Source organism: Lupinus angustifolius, chromosome LG06 (genome assembly GCF_001865875.1).
Source record: "Lupinus angustifolius cultivar Tanjil chromosome LG06, LupAngTanjil_v1.0, whole genome shotgun sequence".
NCBI lineage: Eukaryota > Viridiplantae > Streptophyta > Magnoliopsida > Fabales > Fabaceae > Lupinus > Lupinus angustifolius.
The window spans coordinates 5,229,353-5,250,541 of record NC_032014.1 but is presented as its reverse complement, the minus strand read 5'-3'; the positions used below and the strand labels follow the sequence as shown (position 1 = coordinate 5,250,541).

The window sequence follows — 21,189 nt, the reverse complement described above, 5'->3', positions numbered from 1 at the left end:
TTATTTAATACAGAAAATTTTCTTTGACTTGTAGTTTTCACTTAAAATTCGAAATATCAATCTAAAAAATGATTCTGAATTTTTTTCTTTTTTAAAATTTTATTTAAAGTAAATTAAAAATAAATAATTAAATTACTAGAATCTGTACCATTTTTTTTTACTAGAATCTGAATTCCATGACTTTAGTAGACATTTTATGTTACCATAGCCTCCATGTCAAGCATGTTATTTGTACAACATTTAGCCTATAGGAAAAGTTGCCAAGTTGATTATACACAATTACACATTGATTGTACACAAAAAAATGGTTTGATATGCTTACTCAAGTTTTCAAGACTATTGGGAGCTATGTCTCCCCATGGTCATAGTGAAGACTATATATATTACAGAGATAACTTCTACTGAACATTGAACGTCATCATAGGAATAGAATGCCCAAATTTCTTGATCTTACCAAAGATGGCCAATTCACTTACACCATAGAAACCTAAAATTTGGCAAATCTGAATAAATAACTCATTCTGATTTCCATTTCTCATCCCACTGTTTAAAAGAAACCATTTTACTTCTGATTTCACCCCCTCTAATTGAAGCTGGATTGGAGATTCATTACTCTTAATCTTCCTGAATGTATATACTCAATACTTGTGAATGTAACCAGTGGAAATGATTCGGGACCGAATATTATGATGATCATAGAGAGAATCACCATAATTCATAGGCTTGATAGTCGCGGACTCCTGTTTCTCATCACGCTCCTGCACTGCCCCAAACAATATCTCATTGGTTGCCTCATGGCTTTGTTCATAGTAAGTGTGAGGCACTGATGAATGATACTGATGGCGATGATGTTTTTGTTGCTGTTGATGTTGCCATTGTTGCTGCTGCTGAAGATCTCCATCCCACCCGCTATAAAATGCTCGACTTTGCCACAGCTGTTGCATTTTTTCTGCATCCTTGGACATGAAAGGATATGTTTTACGAGGGGTTGGGGTTCTTGTGTCAATAGAAGGGGGAGGCTCATCTTCATCTGGAATCACAAAACTTTCTTGCGCAGGCCAAGCTTTGGATTGCTTTTGAGGTTCTTGGAACAGCAGTTGACTTTGAAACTCGTAGCTCTGTGGTTTACTTCTGAAACCAGGAAATACTCCTCCCATTATCTCAACCACTGATGCCCCAGCATTGGCAAGAAGCTTCCCAATAGATCCAAAGAGACCTTCATCTTGCTTATAAGGTTCGTCTTCTGATGGAATTAAAGGAGGCCTGTAATACTTTGAGGGCTTCTGATATGGACTTGGAGAAATATCAGACATTGCTGGACCCTGAGTCTACAAAAGCATGAGATGAATTAATTACTGAAGTTTTCAAATATGTTCAAATGAATGTCTAACTTTTGGAACCTATGATTATGTAGTTCTAAAGAATGGGGGAGGGTTTAAATTTTATGAGCATGCATCTGCTGTATTGTAATGCTATGGTTTCCATCACTACAGGAATATAGGAGTAATGCAGCTATAAAATGATAATAATTCGAAAAGTATAGCATAACATGAAATGCGGAAGGGTTTAAATTCCTTGTCATGCAGCTAAATATGGAAGTAAGAAGCATCAAAATATATTCTATTGCAAGATTGAGAACAGTTTTAGTATTTCCAAAAATAATTCTGGAGAACCATATTTATTTATGACCAATTAAGTTCTAATAGGTCTATATCATTGTATAATGCATCATAAGGCAGAAGAAAAGACTAAGTACTCACATCCTGAGATGCTACAATTGTACTAAGTCTATGCTGCATTAATGCCATCATATAACCAAAGAAACCAGCCAGCACAAGCATTGCAATTCCTGCGCATCAAAGGCAATCACTCTTAGTTTGTAGTTAACATAATTTCTAGAGAGTAGGGAGTGTTGATTTTGTTTACCAAGGGGAAATCCACTTCCATATTGATAAGCGCAGTCATCAAAGTGGAGTTGTATCTCCCTGATGGCTTGGTTTCCTCTGTCTATGACAAGTAGTGAACAACTGCTTCCAACATAAACCACATCAAAGTCATCAGAAAATTTTGCTTCTTCACTTGGTCCGTCAACATGCCCCCCTCCACGACTCCATTTTCCTCCAGCAATTGTTGTGACCCCTGAAAATACAAATCATATTTCTAATTATAAGAGAAATATACATAACAAACGCAGGAGTCATACAATCTTTATAATTATAAGAGAAACTTATTTGTTATCATTTATGTATCATATGCATAGACACAAAGGAAAAAAGAGGGGCCCAATGGAAGAGGAGGACGAAATATTATTCAAAGCACAAAATAATGTCTACCTGAATCGCTTATTTTCCTAATTGCCATATTCACGGTATCTGCAACATAGACATTTCCTCTGTCATCAACTGTTATTCCCTTTGGATGGTTCATCCTAGCCTCCTTGAGCTTCCCATCAACATGACCAGAATAACCTTCAGCAGATCCAGTCACCAGCTTTGGTCTGCTATCTGCAGAATCACGATGCACATATTTTTGAGGTGAAGAAAATATAAACATGTAAATGGGTTCAACTGTGGATGAGCAGGGAGTATAGGGAGTAAGAAGTCCCGCTAAAACGAGATAAGCAAGAAAAGAGTTACATAATATCACACTTGTTAATTAGGACATTAAACTGCTTATAGAGACATAACTATTAGATGAACATTGCTTCAATTGGTTGTTTCTGATTCGGCAATGCAAAAGGTAATTGAGTGGGGGAATAGGGAGTAGGAAATGACAGTTGTCGTCTATGAATTCTGGTTATTGCTTCAACTGTGGATGATAAATTATATTAAAAAGAGAAGTCCCACAAATATAAGTACGAGATAAACAAGAAAGGGTTACATAATACCATGCTTCTTAATTAGGACACTAAACTACTAACTGATTTTTTCTGATTCTACAATGCAAAAAGTAATTGAGCTGGGGCAATAGGGAATAAGAAATGAAAGTTGTCGAAGTTTAATTCCATTTACATGTGACAGTGACACAGTAAAAGGATAAAAAGCCAAGAATCTAATAACTTTTTTTGAAAAGATGCCAAAGGCTATTGAATTACAATTCTCTGAAACAAAACCATTCCTATAATATCCAAAGCCTATGCTGATTTGACCGATTAAAAACAAATAAATAGTGAGTTTTGGGTAATGAGTAAGATCATAAGCTATAACATCGACACACTTACATAAAAAAAGTGATGATGAGATCCTATAAATGTTACTATTAGCTGAATCCAGAATCAGAAGCTCCCCATTGTGTAACACCTCAACTGCATAAGGTTCAATTCCAAGCTTGCTTCCATCAAACACTGTTTCCACACTGTAACCACTCTCAAACTTCATCATCGATTTCCCAGAAACCGCTGCAAAATCAACATTCCAATCCATATTTAAAAACAGAGAGATTCCAAAAAAATTATTAAAAAACAAATTAAAAATGCAAGTAGCATTGTGATAGATCCATACCTGTTTTGGTGGTGGCTTTGAGTGACCACACCCATTTGGTGATAGCAGGCACGGAATTCGATAGAAACCCAGTAACAATCTCTGAAAAAAGTTTGAAAATTTGAGGTAAAAAACAGAACTTGGTATCAAATATTCAAATGAAAGTGAATGAAGAAAATGGGGTACTTGGTACTTACTTGCAGGTGAAGTAGTTGATGGTGCAGCTAAAACACTTTCAAGAAGAAGCAACAGAGTGAGACCCAAAACAAAGTGGAGCATAATCTTAACCATTTGGTCTATTGTAGAATGGAGCACCCAGAATTGAGAAATGGTAGCTCTCAGAAATGAAGAAGGAAACCCTAATTCATGGAGGTTGGAGCTGAAAGTGGTTTTGGGTTGTTAGCAGAAACCAAAAGAAGACTGAGTTTTGTGAGTGTTGAGTGTGAGAGTGAAGTGAGAATGCATAAAGATAATGGGAAAGGGGAAAAGTGACAAGTGAAAAGAAGGGAAAAAGCAAGTGGGACTAGTGGGCCAGTATCTTGATCTCTTTCTTGAAGGGGGGGAAGTATCTTAATCTTGATTTCTAATAATTATTGGTATTATTTCTAATCTTGATTTCTATCACTTGATTTAGAATGTGTTATTGTTGAACAAGGATCCCAACTTGTTTATGTACAAAAATATTATTTCAATGTAATTTCCTGTATTTACCTCTCTCTTGAAATGACCTTACTCGTTATTATTGTTGTTGTAACAAGTAACAACAAATTCTCTTTTCCCAAATTCCAGCTGTTACTTAGTACTTAGCACCGCAAAAGGCAAAGGATTAATAACTCCAGATTGAATAACTACTATTTGTCTTGTTTTATTATAAATGATTTGTTTAAATGAAATCATTAATATTATTTTTATTCTTCATTGTAAGATCAAGTTAATTTACAAATTATATTACAGTACAAGTTGTTTGAAATTATTAACTTCTTTTAAAGGAATACTAATAACCTGTACCACAAATTTTCTATGCTGTGTATATAGTTATATAAGAGCAATCTTTTGTTAATAATATGAAAATAGATAATAGATGAGTAGATAATGCACTTATTTGTCATTTACTAATATTGTTGATAAAATTTCAGAAGTTAATATTGCCAAACCCATGTAGGTGTAGCTCAAACATACTCTAATCTATATCAAGTATGAAGCTTAGATATTCAGCATCACTATCTATTCATCTCTTACTCTCTCTCACTGAGAGGATGAAATGAATTCTCTATCATAGCCTCTCACCTTTTGCTTTTCATAAATGAGTGGTTTCGTTTGTGGTCCAAAGGCCAGCATGCAGTAGTGAATGAATATGGTTGTCCTTGACTTCTTATCCCTCATTACTTTTTCTTCTGTTTATATATAGTTTTCACTAATAGTGGTAACTGGTAACATGTAAAATTCTATAGGGTAAGGAATGATTAGTATTTTGATTCTTTTGTAGAATCACCATCCAAAATCCCACTCCATCTTTTTCTGTGGGTACAATCATATCAATGCAAGCTTATTGCTCATGGGCAGGCAAGTGGTCACAATTCTTAAATCATGATAGTTTTGAAGAATGAAGATCTTTTGTCCTAGTCCGTGTTCCCATTTGTATATCGAATCAATCAAAATGTGTCATTTAATTAAATAAAAAATTATAAAAAGTATTTGATATAAAAATAATATTTCATTGCATTTAGTTCTCTCTTGAAGACCATGGTGTATTCTTCAATGTTTAAAAAGCTGGCAACATATGATGATGAGGCTATTGCATGTATAGCATTGGAATTTCATTCAAGTGGTTCTTAAATTATTCAATATCGGATTTAGATTGAACAATTTAATATAATATATTATTATTGTAGTACCCCTATAGGGGAAGAAAACAGATAGTACGTGACAATGCATGCAAAACAAACAAGGCCATGCCAATTTTCTATTCCTTCATTCCTTCACTCCATAAAGCAACAAAACAGTGTCCTTTCCTTCCTTTCTTCCTGAAAAGCATTTTCAGGAAAACGTAGCAGAGATGTCTCACTGAACTATCTGGAAGACAACAAATAAAATAGATTCAAAAAATAATGATTACATGTTTTATGTAGATTAGTTGCTGCAGTGATTATATATGTTCATAAAATATGACATGGGATGGTACCATTTTGCTCATGGATTTGGGAGCATTTCCATGTGTTAAACTAATTCAGTGCCAAACCATAATTATAAGCAGCCTCAGATACAATGATGCAGTTTCAACTATAAGCATTCATCATCTCTTGTACATTCATTATATATTCCGCTACTTAATTAGTTTATATTGTTATTCCTGCACTCAAGATTTCACACTCTAACTCCATGCATATACTTGGTTATTGAGGTATAAAATAGCGGTTCATGCATGTAATAATTAACCGAACACTAGTACATTTCTTTCACTAAACAATGACAACATGATTAACCTAAGTAACTGAATATGAAATCCAAGTATGAGAATAACATTACAGCTTGACAAAACATGAATTATCACCTAGTTGTTTTGTTTTATTTCCAATGTACAACAAAAACATGAATTATCAGTTGCAAACAAAAAAAATGTTTTTTCTCTCACCAAAATTAACTTTGTTTTCAGTGTGTAACTTCACAAGTACAGTACATTTATTTATTAATCACCTTTTCTCCCTTTGTGATTGCCTATCCCTCGCTTGGATTTCAACGATGAGATGATTGATAGATTGAAAGGTTAATGGTAGCTTTACCAACAAGTTGTATTGGAATTTGGAATACACGTAATTCTTCCCAACCACAAACCCAACAAACCAAATTTATTTTGCCACAATTTAGCAACTATAAAACGCTACAAGCCTTTATCATCTTAATTAAAAGGCTAAAATGAATCATTTTCCCTTCGAGAAAATCAACTATAATTATTGCCAAAAAAGACCTATCTAATGTTATTTGGAAATGATTGCTTTCCTTGTATATAAGTACATGATTGCATTATGCATTTTAGGTGGGACTTAAAAGTACCCCCTAAGAATATTGTTTTATTTGGTCACCGATTACCCATTATGCAATTGATGACATTTTAAGGAAATGTTTACCATGGTTTGCTGTACTAGTATTTGTGTGCAACACCCAAATTTATATAATTCATCATTTTTTTACATTATTACTATTATAACGAATTCTTTTATGTAAAAAAAGAAAAGCTTCCAGAAGCCATGCAAAACAGTTCACATGCAAAGAACCAGATCATGTGCAACAGGGGGTCCCACCATATGTAAGGTTAAGGAATAAGAAATTTTATTGTTGATTCTTTAACAAATGCCCTTCAAAAAGATTTACAATAAGAACTAATATTAGGTTTTGAATAGTCTTCACTCTCTACAAACCTTTTAAGCCTTTAAAATTGGATGCACTAGACTATAAGGATATTTGCCTCATCATTTTGTAAATTCATCTGCATGTTTTCAATATCGATGTTTTCTTTTCATGGGCATAGGTAGCTATATGTTGATGTGGAAACTCCATACTTTCTTTTTTAGGGACTTAGAAAGTTTTGACCCGAGAATTGCTAACCCAAGAACTTTCATGAGCCCAAAATTACTACCATAGAAAATTATTGCTTATTCACTGAGAATAATACATACATGTACTAAAAATCTAAGGTAGACTTGTATACCAAAATGACCAAAATTTGTACACTATCTTTTCACCACCTCTTAATAGGTGGTGGACTTTTGACTATTCATGTAAGATGAAAATATATACATTAGAACTCTCTTTCTATGTAACCAAAAATTAAACTTGGTACATCATCCCAACTTCCAGAGATGAAGCGTGAGGTACACTTACAAAAGAGGGTGCCCTGCTATTCCTCCTTAGGAATTCATAAACATAATTTATAACCAATTTCTTCAACATGCTAGACCCTGGTTTGGCTCTCATATATGGCTGTCCTGTAATATAAGCTACCCCGGATTCCCTTGCTTCTGTTAGCTCTTCCAACTCTCTCAATGCAGCAGTGTCAATCTTAGGACTCTCTGGCACAAAAAACCTTACTCTTTTCCTAGTGACATGAGGTGACTTTATCTCCACAGCCTCTGAAATCCCCGCGGGTGACTTTATCTCCTTGACCTCTGAAGTCCCGGCTGTGTCTACATTATCAACATCACCCACACTACTTTCACTCATCAAAATGGAATGAGTAGAACATGTTCCAACAACTGCCATTTTGTCATCCTTCTCAAACTCGTCGCCTGAAGAGTTCCCAGAGCGAATGAATTCTGCTATGCTGCATATAAGATCATTCTCAAACTCAATGTCATCTTTGTGGATATCACGATATCCATATCGAACTATGCAACGGTATAATCTGAAATCTCTTGAACCTACGCGACCGACTAGAAACCGTTCCTCAGGTCTCACATGTGGCACTGGTACATGTTTGATGCAGAGAAAAACTAGGACCTGATGGAAGGCTGGCAGATTGGTTACAAAGTGGGAGAAGATTGCAGGAATTCCAGACACTAGGTCAGTATGTATAAGACCAATGCCACGTACTCGTACAATACCTAGGCTAGCACCTAGCTTGAGTAGCCAGCTAATGGAAACCTTGTTTTCAACATCAAAATGATACTTTTTAAGTGTGCCATAGTGCCAAACATACATGACAGTATGAAACACAAATGCTAATGCAACTGGAACCCATGCTCCTTCCAGGAACTTGATAAGCGAAGCTGAGAAGAAGAGAGCCTCAATGGTTCCAAATACGAAAACAAAACCAAGTGCAAGGAGAACATTCTTTTGCCAGCACAGTACAATAACCAGTGACATCAAAGATGTTGTGACCAGCATCACTGTGATAACGGCTAAACCTGTTGTGAAAAAAGTATATTATGTCAGATTCTTGCAGAATAAAACAGATACTAGCAACAGTAAGAGTCTCCCGACCCCTAATTCTGATCCTAACACAGTAAAAGCTCATCCAAATGCCTGCTTAGGTTCATAAATTCATTCTAATACGAATAGCAGCAAAGCTAACTGTGGGTTGCATTATCTATCCTAGAATAATTGTGATTCAATATCTTCTGGTTAGCATTGCCACTTTTCTTATTAGCATGGACTTATGAACTTAAGCAGGTATTCATACAGCATTAATGTAAATGACAACTGCAATCACTATCATACCTGTGGCATTGCCCATACGCTTTGTGTCTCTAAAACCAATGGTTACAGCCAAACACAAGAGCATCAGTAGCCAATTGACCTCGGGGATATATATTTGCCCATGAATTTTGGATGAAGTGTGAACCACTTTAACTCTAGGGAAGCAACTTAATGCAGAGCATTGCTTGATAATTGAGAAAGTTCCGGTGATGATGGCTTGGCTTCCCACAACTGCAGCAAGTATTGCTATCACAAAGACAGGCAATCTCAATTTCTCTGGAATATAAAAGTGAAAACTGTAAATTAGCTGAGAACTCCTCCATCATCTACTCCTTCAAAAAGGATGAATCATCATTACTACATACCTGGTACAGATATATAAAAGCCAAAGTGACGGTCATTTTGAACATCATGATGTCTAGTTAGGTAAGCAGCTTGCCCCATATATGCAAGAATTAGAGATGGATAAACCACAGAGGTGAAAGCAATCTGCAGAAATTTAAACAGCTATCAGGTAAAATAGACATTTTCAAAAGCTGCATAATTAAATAACTGAAACAAATGCGAATCTAACCAAGTTTTAATGCATCAATCATTCAGCTAGAAGAGACTTTTGCACTTAGCAAGGAAGAGATATTACAACTTTTGGAGTGAAACAGTCAAAATAACAAACCCAACTAGTACAAAATTTGAAGACAAGTTAAAACACGATGTGCATGTGTATGGGTATCTAATATTAGGTAGATCTACTTATCCTACAATCAAATGAAAACAATTTGAAAATAGCATACCTTGATTGATAATTGTGAAAAGTGCCCAAGATCAGCAAACATGGCTTCTGATCCTGTAAAAGTACAATAAACCGTATGAGTATTGCCATAAAAGCTAAGTTAACCATCAAGCAAAAACATACAAACCAGTTATGCACAGCAAAATTCCACCAAGGGCCATCCAACCTTCATTCTGAGTGTTCCTTAAAAATTGGAAAAAATAATACGGAGAGAGTGCTTTGTATATATGATGGTTCCAGTGTAATATATTATAAACACCAATGGCACCAATGCAGAAAAGCCATGTGATGACTATAGGAGCAAACAAGAAGCCGACCCTGTGAGTGCCATAATGTTGAAGGGCGAACAAGCCTATCAATATGATGCATGCAGCTGGAACTTCTACATCTGACAAGTATCAAAGGAAGCAATCAGTGAAGAATGTGCCTCTTGTCTCTGATAAAGGAGAGAATCTATATGGACTTACATCTGTAATTCTCGTTGGAGACTGAAAACTCCAACCCAGACACAGCCGAGAAAACTGCATTCATTCAAAATAACTCATTGACTTAGTAGAGCCCAAAAGGCCAAAAGTACCATTTTCAAACAAAAACACAAAATAAGTCATCGGAAGATCATAGCCAGATAGGTCAAGTTTTTTGTCATCAATTAAGTACTTACAAAGATTAAAAATAGTGTTAAGTTGAAAGGCTTAATCAGTGACCAAAAATTTGACATAATCTAGTGATACCATATATTTCTAGGATTGAATTCAATCTTTTCATCACTGAATTGAAGGTTTACTCAAAACAAACAAATAAAAAAAGTGTCATAACTCATAACAATTACCAGATAAAGCTGGTGTAAGGACACCGTCACCAATAACCATAGAAGTTCCAATCAAAGCAAGAACAAGCAAAATCCTCTGAAGAACCTTGTGCTTCTCCAAAGTAGACTTTAACCTGGATGCAAAGCTTCTCTCAGGGGCAATTTCATTCTTGTATTCATAGAGTTCCTCATCTGCCACCTGGCAATTTGGCAGTGAACTAACTTTGGCATGTCTACACAGCAAAGAGTACAAAGCAAATGTGCCTCCTTCTCCATTATCATCAGCTTTCAGCACTACCAACACATATTTCAACAAAGGGACCAAAGTTAATGTCCAAAACACCAAAGACAACACACCATATATCTCTTCATTTGTCTCAGTGTGATTAATAGCTTCACTGAAAGTGTTCCTGAACACATATAAAGGTGAAGTGCTCAAGTCTCCATACACAACTCCAAGACTCTGATATGCCAGAGTCAACACCGTTTTCCATGATTCTCTCTGCAAACCAAACAAACAAAAAATTATAAAACTGAAATTCTGAGTAAACACCAATGTTGTTAAAATCGAAAAATAGAATCTACCCCATGATGAAAAATAAAATAAAATTGAAAGTTTGAAACTTGCAAGATTTTGAGCATGCCCATGCCTCTCTCTTACCTTTGCAGAGTTACGACGAGTCCTACTTTCCAGGTCCATAACATGAGCACTGAGAAGCCTCAAAGAACTATTTTTAAAAGAAATCAAAGGTTTTGATGATGACTAAATTGCTGAAACTACTTCTCCATGTTTGAAAATTAAGCAAGGACGCAGAGATATTATATATAGAAACTATATAATTAATTCTACAATTAAAAACTTTACAAAGTCACAACCTCTACGAAGTATTTAATGTATCAGACTTCTGACATTTTGCCTATAAAAAAATCATGCATATACTATTGTCTTTTTTATTAATTAATTTTCTGTCGATGAATCATTTCTGAGGTTGTAAAGTCTAAACAAATTGAAGGAACACATTTGTTCTAATCAGTAAAATATAAGTTATGAAGAAAATGCCCTCCTTACTCTTACTCTGGCAGAAATGATAGGAAGAAGCTTAGATGCACACGAAATATCAGTTTTAATAATTTATTAATTAATATAAAAACAGAAAATTTAAAAAAAAAATTGTTATACTATTTTTGGACGCAATGTATACCGCAACAACCATCAATGGAGGAGAGGAAACACGAAACGGCAGAAAATGCTTACTTTGAGATGTCAAAATTTGGTATAGAAGTTGAAGACTTTGAGTAGCTTGCGTGTTTTTTGAGAGAGAGTGAGGAAAGGATTAAATAGAGAAGAGAGAGTGAAAAGTGAGGAAATTTTGAAGTGGGTGGGTATGGTTGGTGAGAATATTTGCTTTGCTTTTTAGGCTTTTTGTGATAAGTGCGTGAACGTTTCAACTTGACCATAAGAGAGACGAGTACAGTGAATGCAGCATTGGACAATCCAGCAACAGCATAGCAAACTACAGTATATGATTGTCATCTGATAACTCCCACAATTCGTTAACTGCTGTTGTTTGAAGAAAACTACCAAGTTTGATTTATTTTCTAATTTTATGATAGTTAAAATGCATTTTGTTTTCTTAATTTATATATTAGGGGAGCAGAATCAGACCTATCCGCTCAGCCAGTATGCTCCATCATGGTCAGACCAAAATATGTTTAAATTTCATTGGGTCTATGACCGAATTTAGGTTCAAAAATTAGACTCCACTCTTTTTATATATTGTTATCATCTATCATTTAAATTTAATTATCATTAACTTTTTTAAAAAGAATAATACAAATAAATGATAAAAAATATATTAACTATATATTATTTACTCACAATATATATATATATATTACACTCATATAATATGATCAACAAAATCTTTTAGACAGTCTTATAAGAATGACGCGAGGAGTATGATATTCCAAGTTAGTTGGTGTAAGGTAGCTTTATAAAAAATTGTTATCTGACACTATCTTTTGATATAGGTGGTGCAGAAAATAAAGATATATGGTGGAATGAACAAAATGTGATTTAATATGACAATGAAAGGAAGATGAAACGTGGAAGAAAAAGTAGAAGAATATTATTAGTTTTTACTCTTTGTCAGGTCACATCAAATTGTAAGGTTAATATAACCCTGGACAGGAGTAGTAGTAGTAGTCAGAAGCTGGTCCAAAAATCAATCTATTATCTATCAGATCAAATTCGTGTTGGACTCAATTCACTCGTATTAAAACCACAAGAAATCAAACTGAGGAGTAAAGATGAATGTCAATTTTTTCCATCCCAGGACAAAAGACTAAATCATTTTGCATATTATAACTGTCTCTCATTAAGTATGCTTCTAGGGAGTCTAATTTTGGGAACCATAATTTACTATGCAAGTTTACTAATCATTACTACTACAACAACCAAGGCTCTTTGATACAAGGTTATTTCTATAGATTAGCAATCATTAATATGTAATAACAAAAGAAAAAATTATAACAATGTTTATGATTCCCCATAGGGGAGAGGTTGCATAGTAGAATTATGATTGAGAAATAGTGGGAGCAATTAGACCATATATGTCATCCCAACTTGAATGATATTGGTGTGAGGTACTCTCATGTTTGCAGTACCTCCTCTGCAGTTCTTTCTTAGAAATGCGTAGAAATAATTTATCACCAATTTCTTAATGAAAAATGAGTTTTTCTTTGCCCTCACATCACCATGCCCAAGCAAATAGGTAAATCCTGATGCTGTTGCTTCTCTAAGGGCTGAAAGCTCATATTCAAGGCTAGGGTCTTCATCTGATGACATATAAGTTGATGGTAATGCTGCTGAATGTTCCAGAGAGGTAGAAGTTCCGGATTCTTCGGAATTTCCACCAAGCATTAATGGAATCCTAAGCTCTTCATTCACACTATTAGAAGGAAGATCACAATCCTTGGATTTCACTGAGACATTGTCTATGTCTTCAATCACATTGCTCTCCAAGACAGATTCTCGAGCCTCCCTTCGCAAGAAATTGTCCAGACTTTTGATAAGAAGCTGCTCAAATGCATGGTGATCTTCCTTCCTTACATCTTTGTAACCATACCTCGCAACACAGCGAAACATATGATAATCTTTCGGGCAAACTCTTCGAAATAGAAACCTTTCCTCTTGAGGAACCACCGGGATAGGGACATATTTAATGCAGACAAAAATTATAGTAGAGTGAAGAGCTGGAAGGCACAGCAAGAACTGCACAAAAATTGAGGGAATGCCTTGGACAAGCTCATTATATACCAATCCTATTCCTGGCACTCTTACTGTTCCAAGATTGGAGCCAAGATCAAGCATTAAGTTGGACGGAATCTTCTCCCTAACTTCGCTTCGGTATTTTAATACACTCCCGTAGTTCCATGTGTACATCACAGCAAGGAAGAAGACAGCGAAGGCAAGTGGAAGCCAGCCACCCTCGGCGATTTTTGAGAGTACAGAAGACATGTAAATGAGCTCAACTGATCCGAATGCGAGTAGGAAACAGAATGCCAAAAACAAGTTGGTCTGCCAAATTAAAAGCATTACAAGTGTTACCAAGGATGTGCTAACCATCATAACAGCAACTTCAGCAATGCCTGCAACAATATAAATCACATCGGTATAGATATTCCACAAATGGTCTTTAGTACAAGGCATGTGAGCTGTATTATTGCAACATCATGTCGCCCCTTCCAATTGTATATTACATTCTCTGTCTCCAAGCCATAAAGTATTAGTTTTAAGTCTTCAGAACCATCAATTAGGTAAAAACAGATGTTAATACCAGAAAAGCTACGATCATCAAGGATCCAATGTCAATGCTTTGGATTTTTTTCAACACATAAAGCATGTATTTGAACATAGAAATGGACCATAAGTACAATATGCATACAACAACAAAAAACAATTACAAATTAGTCAATATCCCTATGTCTGATTAATGTTGTTTCATAATTTTTATGACATTACCAAGTGCAATAATGAAATGTATAATAAACAAATATTACAGATCTATAATGCAAAAGCTGTGAAAAAATCATCATGTAGTCAATCATTTGATATTAACTTTTAGTAAGCATCCCTATTGTCACCTTAAAACCAAAAGAGAAAAAGACTACTCCTAGAAAATGGAGATAAGGGACATATTACCATATGCATTTGCAATATTGGTAGAGCGTTGGAAGATGGCAATGATAATTATGCACATGACCATCAGAAACCAATTAATTACTGGGATGTAAATTTGACCCATGAACTTCCTTGAGGTATGAACTATCTTGATCCTGGGAAAGCATCCCAAAGCCATAGCTTGCTTTATGCATGAAAAAGTAGCAGATATCATTGCTTGGCTAGCAATCATAGCAGCAAGTGTGGCTATCACAAACACTGGCCAGAATAGGCTACCTGTTTTACTCAAAACACAAACAGAAAGTGATGACTTTGATTACTATATAGAACAGTTACATTATAATTATAGTTTTAAGTATAGTGACTTTTATATACAGACAGAAGCAGTAATTTTGTCAGAAAATATCACCTGGAACAGAATCATAGAATATATTTATATAAGAAGCCGGGTTCTTCATCAAATAAGCAGCTTGGCCCATATAAGCAAGGAGGAGACAAGGAAATACCACAAAAGTGAAGGCAATCTGCATAAGAAATTAATGTACAAAACACTTGAACCAAATACAAAAAATTACTGAACACTTAGTAAAGCAAACTTTTTAGTTTACTCTTCAAAAAGAAACAATTTAAGGTTTCACAGACCTGTATTGCTTTCACAGAAAAATGACCCAGATCAGCAAACATTGCTTCTGCACCTGTAGAGGAATATACAAGCAAGTTGTGCAAGTTGCTGATTCCTTAAAGTGATAGTTCTATGCATCACAATTTTCTCATTTAGATGGACAAGCATGCATTATCTACTTTCTAAGGGATTATCATAACCTCTACATCATGTGTTTATGATGTTTTCTAGCATATATGGTTTGGTACTACATAAAACAGCTTGATATTAAGCAAATTATCTTCTAAGAACAAAGGCTTCATAAATATTTGCTAGAAATGGAAAAGGGTATAAATTTGGTAAAACCAATAATTACTAGTTTCCTGATGCAGTTAACTACATGATAGCCATCCTTTCTTTTCTACTTGTGTGAGGATCCAATCTTGATTTCATGAAGGTGATTAATGACTTACCTGTAATACACAGAACACAACCACCAAGAGCTGACCATGCATGTTTCCCATTCTTCTTAAAGAAATAATAAATGTAAACTGGATTGATTGCTCTCAGAACAGTGATATCATACTTAACCACATTATAAACTCCGATAGAACCCAGAGAAAAGAACCATAGACCAAGTATAGGGGCAAACAGGAAACCCACTTTAGTGGTACCAAACTGTTGTATGCTGAACAATGCAACCACGACTACAATTGAAATAATAACCACTTCCTCTGCAAATAAGAAACATGAAAAATAATAGAATTTAAGCTCAGTATGCAACACTCAGATCTCATTGACATCTGCTTCATAAAATTATAGGATTAATCATTAATATCTTGCAATTATCCTATTTGGAGTAAACTACATATAGTTGTAAACCAAATCTTATAAACTTATGTTATCCCTTATATCATGAAGGTATATATTCCCAAAAGCAAGGAAGAAGCAACCACAAAAGATTTTATTATATGCCTACTATTTCTTTTCTGCATACAGATAAAAAGAGTAAAACTTATGGTGAAAAAAGGAAAGTACACCCACCTGTACCAAAACCTTTTATTTTACCCTGAAGCCCACTCATGGCAGACAACACTGCAACAAAGAAGCATCATTGTCATACTTGAGTTGCAAAAAAAGCAAACATTTTTATTCATCATCATACATTCATACTACAACATAGACAATGACAAACAAACAAAAACAAATTCCTAGTAGGACGAAGTATGATATTTTTTATCTACCAGGACAGTAGAAGACACTGCAACTGAATCAATTCAACAAATTCTCCATGCTTGTGAAGTGTTAACAGGACTACATACAAAAAGTTTTATGTTTATGTACCTGACATTGCTGGGGTTAGAATACCATCTCCAATAACCATGGAAGTTCCCAGAAGAACCAACACCAACAAAAGGAATTTCAAAGACTTCTTCTTTTCCAAATTGTCCTTTATTTTTAAAGCCCTTTTCAGTTCTGGAGTGGGTAGTTTGAGCCTAAAACTAGAGATATGTTCATCAGCTTGTTGACGATTCGGCAGCAGACCCACATTTGCATATCTGCAAATCAGGGAGTATAGTGCAAATGTTCCTCCTACAGTTGAAGCATTGATGTACAAAAATTGAGACCTACAATTTGTCTTATTGTCTTAAAATGAAGCAGATAAAATAACTTAATGGGAAAGAGAATGTGTTACCTTCTCCATTGTCATTTGCTTTAAGGACTATAAAAACATACTTAGCTAATGGAATAACTGCTATTGTGTAAATCACTAATGATAATGCCCCCAATATATCAACTTCTGTTTCAATTGGAACCTTGCTGAAGACATCAGCAAAAACATATAGAGGATTTGTTCCCATGTCACCATATACCACACCAAGAGTCTGAAATGCTAATGCAAGAGTAGGCAAAAGGGATGCATCCTGATTCACATAAGTTCTACACATTAAAAAGAGTGATGGATCTACATTATGTCAACACTATTAAATAAATGAAGTGGAAGTTAATACTGTTGAGTGTCTGTTTAAAATGATGCTAATCTCAGAGTCAGTGAATGTCCAAGTTGGTTCTCCATTTATAAATACATCAAATTAGTCTTTCAAAGACATGCACATCATTCAATTGGTCCTTCAACGTCACATTTTTGCTATCAAATTAGTACTTAAAATTACATCATATTGGTTCTTGAAGGACAAAGCTTCAAAGCACAAATATGATATCCATGAAAATGGACCACGAAAAAGGACCAAACTGGGTGTTTATCCATTCAGTTTTCTTTTTCGGTACAGAATTAATTATTCAAACAACCCTAATAGTTAATGGCAACTGAATTTCATTATATATCAAATTTGGAGCTTTTATGTTCAAGGCTTCCGGTCCCCAATATCTTTCCACTCAATTTCAAGTTGCCGGTGTTAACATTCTCAATAAAATATACTCATAAAATTGAAAGAGATAACATATGTTGCAGTCCTAGGAAGTGGGACACAACCCTGTCTTATGGGTTTGGTTTGTCAAGAAATATTATCTCTCATCATCTCTCATTTTAATTATTGGGAGAAGGTCCTTGAAAGCTTGTATATAAGTTTATTTAATGTGCATAAATTTAGAATTTTTTTGATATGGATCCATTAATTGGATGAAATAAACTCAATCACTCATCATATTCAATAATAGAAGATCAAAGCAATTCACAAAATGTATATTGAGCACTACATCCTTGATATTAGAAATTCAACACATTTTATGGCGACATGAGATGTTGTCTTTAGGCATGGTAATATAACATGAGTTATGGGTACCGGACAGAACGGAACCAGGTCGTTGTTTGATGGGCAAAACTCATTTGTACTACGTTCAAGTTCTCTCCAATTTCAAAATTGAATTCAATCAGAATTGATATTGATAATACTTATCCCAATATACATAACTCCTAATTTTTATAGCTTAGGATAACTTACACCAATTTTAGTAATAAAGAATGGAATTTGATAGTGGTGTTATACAATATGTTGAAAATGACTGTAATTTTGTTACTAAGTAAAAAAAAATAGTTTAAGTATCCAGGTTAAGTCATGGAAACTAGAAATCAGAAAAAGTTTACTTTTTCAACACCCTTAAATTTGGGTTTGGGCTTGGGGAAGGTGAAGCCCAACCCCAGCCAGTCCGCTACCATGCCTAGTTATCTCACAATGAAAACACTCAACAATAGAACATAGAACAATAGGGAATCCCAAAAATGCCAAGTCTAAATCATATTGCAATAAGATGGTAGTAAAAGAAACAACAATTTTACCTGCAAGATGTGATCCTGAGTTCTAGAAATCTTCATGGCTTCAACATCAAATGAATCAACCCTGTTGGGCTTATTCACAAACCTCCTTCTAAGTGATCCATGTCCCTCTCTACCTTCATTAGCCCATGATGGAGGAGCCTCCATTGAATCCACTTCACTGCCATCAACCCACCTTGACTCACTGCTTCCATCATTGCTGAAACTATCCAACAACCTCGTACTTATCTCTTCAATCCCATCACTACCTCCCATTGCTCCTTTGAAGTGTGACAGTGTCACAGCTTATAAAAGTTTGGAACTTTGTAAGAAAATGTAAATGGGGATCCTTTTTCAGAGACAAAATTCAACATTTTTAGCAATCCAAAGTTCCAAACATAGCATTGTGGTTAAGGTGTTACTGGTTTAAACATATTTGTGGCGCAAAACAATACAAGACAAACCATAGGAGCCGCTTGCCCAATTGAATTTGGTAGAGAAAATAAATACCACTAGATATATGAGTAATGATTTTAGACATTAATTTACAGTTAGTTGACAGTTACATGTATATTTTCATATATTTCAAAATAAGTAGCTTTTTCTTGACATATCATTTAACATAAATCATTTTCCTTTTTTAAATTATTCCATGGTACGACAGGTTGTTACGAAATTAAATTATCAATCTACACATAGTAGAAACTATTAGGACCACACTAGATATTTTATTAGGAAGGGATTCTTCTTGGTAAATTTTTAGTTAAAGTTAATAGTTTAATATTTATTTACTACCAATATAAAAGTTTATATATAGTCAATACATCATCAACTATTTATTTATATTATTTTTGTTTTAAAATTAATGATGACTAAATAGGAATAATAAAACAATCTAAAAAATTATTACAATATTAGTGTATAAATATTTTTCTCTAAAATTAAATTGATGACTCTCACTTCTCCAAATTGCACATTGATTCTAATTGCAGGAAAAAAAATGTGCACATCCATTATATAATGTTTTTTTTCTAAATTATGGGTGCATTACTTTTATATATCAAATGATTATTATATGTTGAATAAATGTAATTATATATAATATGTGATTAAATAATTCTTCTGGGTTTAGCTGTACACATTGGAAAATTGGTAGTTGGCCAGTACGACACAACAATTTGTGTTAAATTTTAATCATAATATAACATTATTAGAAATTAAAACTATACTTACTAAAAAGTTAACAGTATAATTTTGAAACCAGCTAAAATTTATCTTTTAAACTTTACTATTTATGAATATTTTAAACTAACATAATTATAATGTAGTTATATCGCTATAAATATAACATATAGTTCTCTAATAGTTTATGATTATGCGAATTCAAATTACGACAAATATGTCATAATCATGGTCCACATCCCATGTCATGCGCGTGCCTTAAAATCAGTGTTGTGACCCTTCACCTGCCCTATTCATTTAATTATTTCATCAGCAAAATTACAAAATGGTCCCCATCAGTTGTGACGATGCTTTGGTCCATTGCAATTTTGTTGGAGAATTTGGTTCCCAATTTTTGTAGACTGTGTTAAATCTTAATAATCCCTCAGATATTTTCCTGTTATCTGTACATTAAGGCATAAAAAAGTTAATTAATATAATCAATTATTGTAATATTTATTTGGTTCTCACATGTGCATTTTATCTATCGATTGACTATCTCTAAAATTACTCCAGTAATTATCTCTTACGATAAAATTATACATTAAGACTAAGACAATCATAAAACTAACTATTAATAGTTTGTTGAATTTCTAAGCTATGAGAAAAATAAAAACAAATTTTCTTTCAAATAGATGGATCAATGTAACGGAAGAAATACTAACAAAGAAAAAGACGTTAGTACTGGTATAAAACTTACTGGATTACCAAGGTCGAATTTTGATTACAGGGAGCAACACTTATTGGGAGGAATAGTTACGAACCCCGAAAGAGATTAGTTATTTAACAAAAAAATGTGAGGGGTGCTTTTTGTATTACAAAAAAATGAAATAATAACAAGGCGTTGGTCAAGTGGTGTAAGACATCACCAGATCCTCATGATAACCAAAATGTCAGGGGTTCGATTCCTAGAGCGACATTTGTTAGGAGGGACATCATGCACTTCGAAAAAGATTAATTTCTTACCTAAAAATTCTAAGAAGATACATTGGTAGTACCAAAAAAATATAATAAATGAAGTATTTAAAATTTGTTGGAGATATAAAGAAACTCAATTTAACATTTCTTAAATCAATTCTCACTAATCTTGTACCGTACCAGCCTTTTAAATCTCAAACAATAATGTGTTTTGTTAAATATTATCGGAAGAGCATTTGTTAAGTATTTTAAAAGTGCAGGACCATGTTATGAAATGATGTATTTAATAGAATAAGATAAGTATTCTTAGTTTTCCAATATTAATTTTGTACATTTTTGGCAATGTTTAACTAAACATAATAATACCTCCTTCCATTACTTCATAATTGTCTTTTAAAATTGGTACAAATAGATAAAGAATCATAATTAATATATATTAAATCATTGGATTTCCCTAGAATTGATAGTTAGGATGAAAAGTAAATTTGGAAAACTTATTATTAGAATAATGAATCCTCCCCTTAAATTTATACAATCATTTCTTCTATTTATCCTTTATTGTTATAATAATTTTGTTCATAAATTTCACTATTATCTCTTTTATTAGTCACCTAAAGGTAAAATTGTAACTAAACCATAACTCTCTAGCTAATCCATAAGGGATTAGTACTTTGCTCATAAAGTGAAATATAAATAAAACTATAAAAGATTGACGATTATTC

The 21,189-nt window shown here is 33.9% G+C and overlaps 3 protein-coding genes across 5 annotated transcripts; all 3 read right to left on the bottom strand.

The window, feature by feature from the left end:
* On the bottom strand, positions 274–16,128 carry LOC109349207. Of its 3 annotated transcripts, XM_019589927.1 has the most exons (9): positions 16,105–16,128; positions 3,677–3,858; positions 3,501–3,581; positions 3,221–3,397; positions 2,334–2,504; positions 1,927–2,139; positions 1,761–1,849; positions 584–1,328; positions 274–480 (listed from the first exon to the last, which is right to left on the bottom strand). In XM_019589927.1, exons 2-8 carry the CDS (start codon positions 3,768–3,770, stop codon positions 639–641), a joined length of 1,515 nt encoding a protein of 504 aa, XP_019445472.1. In that variant the 5' UTR covers positions 3,771–3,858; positions 16,105–16,128; the 3' UTR covers positions 274–480; positions 584–638. The 3 variants fall into 3 exon arrangements, with proteins under 3 accessions (XP_019445472.1, XP_019445471.1, XP_019445473.1); XM_019589926.1 differs by lacking the exon at positions 16,105–16,128 and having other exon boundaries at positions 3,677–3,866; XM_019589928.1 differs by lacking the exon at positions 16,105–16,128 and having other exon boundaries at positions 584–1,327; positions 1,769–1,849; positions 3,677–3,866.
* On the bottom strand, positions 7,221–11,090 carry LOC109349206 (potassium transporter 6-like). The gene is made up of 8 exons (XM_019589925.1): positions 10,932–11,090; positions 10,292–10,772; positions 9,930–9,983; positions 9,590–9,850; positions 9,464–9,516; positions 9,038–9,161; positions 8,694–8,948; positions 7,221–8,380 (listed from the first exon to the last, which is right to left on the bottom strand). Exons 1-8 carry the CDS (start codon positions 10,968–10,970, stop codon positions 7,305–7,307), a joined length of 2,343 nt encoding a protein of 780 aa, XP_019445470.1. The 5' UTR covers positions 10,971–11,090; the 3' UTR covers positions 7,221–7,304.
* On the bottom strand, positions 12,689–18,773 carry LOC109349205 (putative potassium transporter 12). Its single transcript, XM_019589924.1, has 9 exons — positions 18,353–18,773; positions 16,751–16,979; positions 16,399–16,647; positions 16,099–16,149; positions 15,528–15,788; positions 15,096–15,148; positions 14,863–14,977; positions 14,475–14,729; positions 12,689–13,921 (listed from the first exon to the last, which is right to left on the bottom strand). Exons 1-9 carry the CDS (start codon positions 18,602–18,604, stop codon positions 12,873–12,875), a joined length of 2,514 nt encoding a protein of 837 aa, XP_019445469.1. The 5' UTR covers positions 18,605–18,773; the 3' UTR covers positions 12,689–12,872.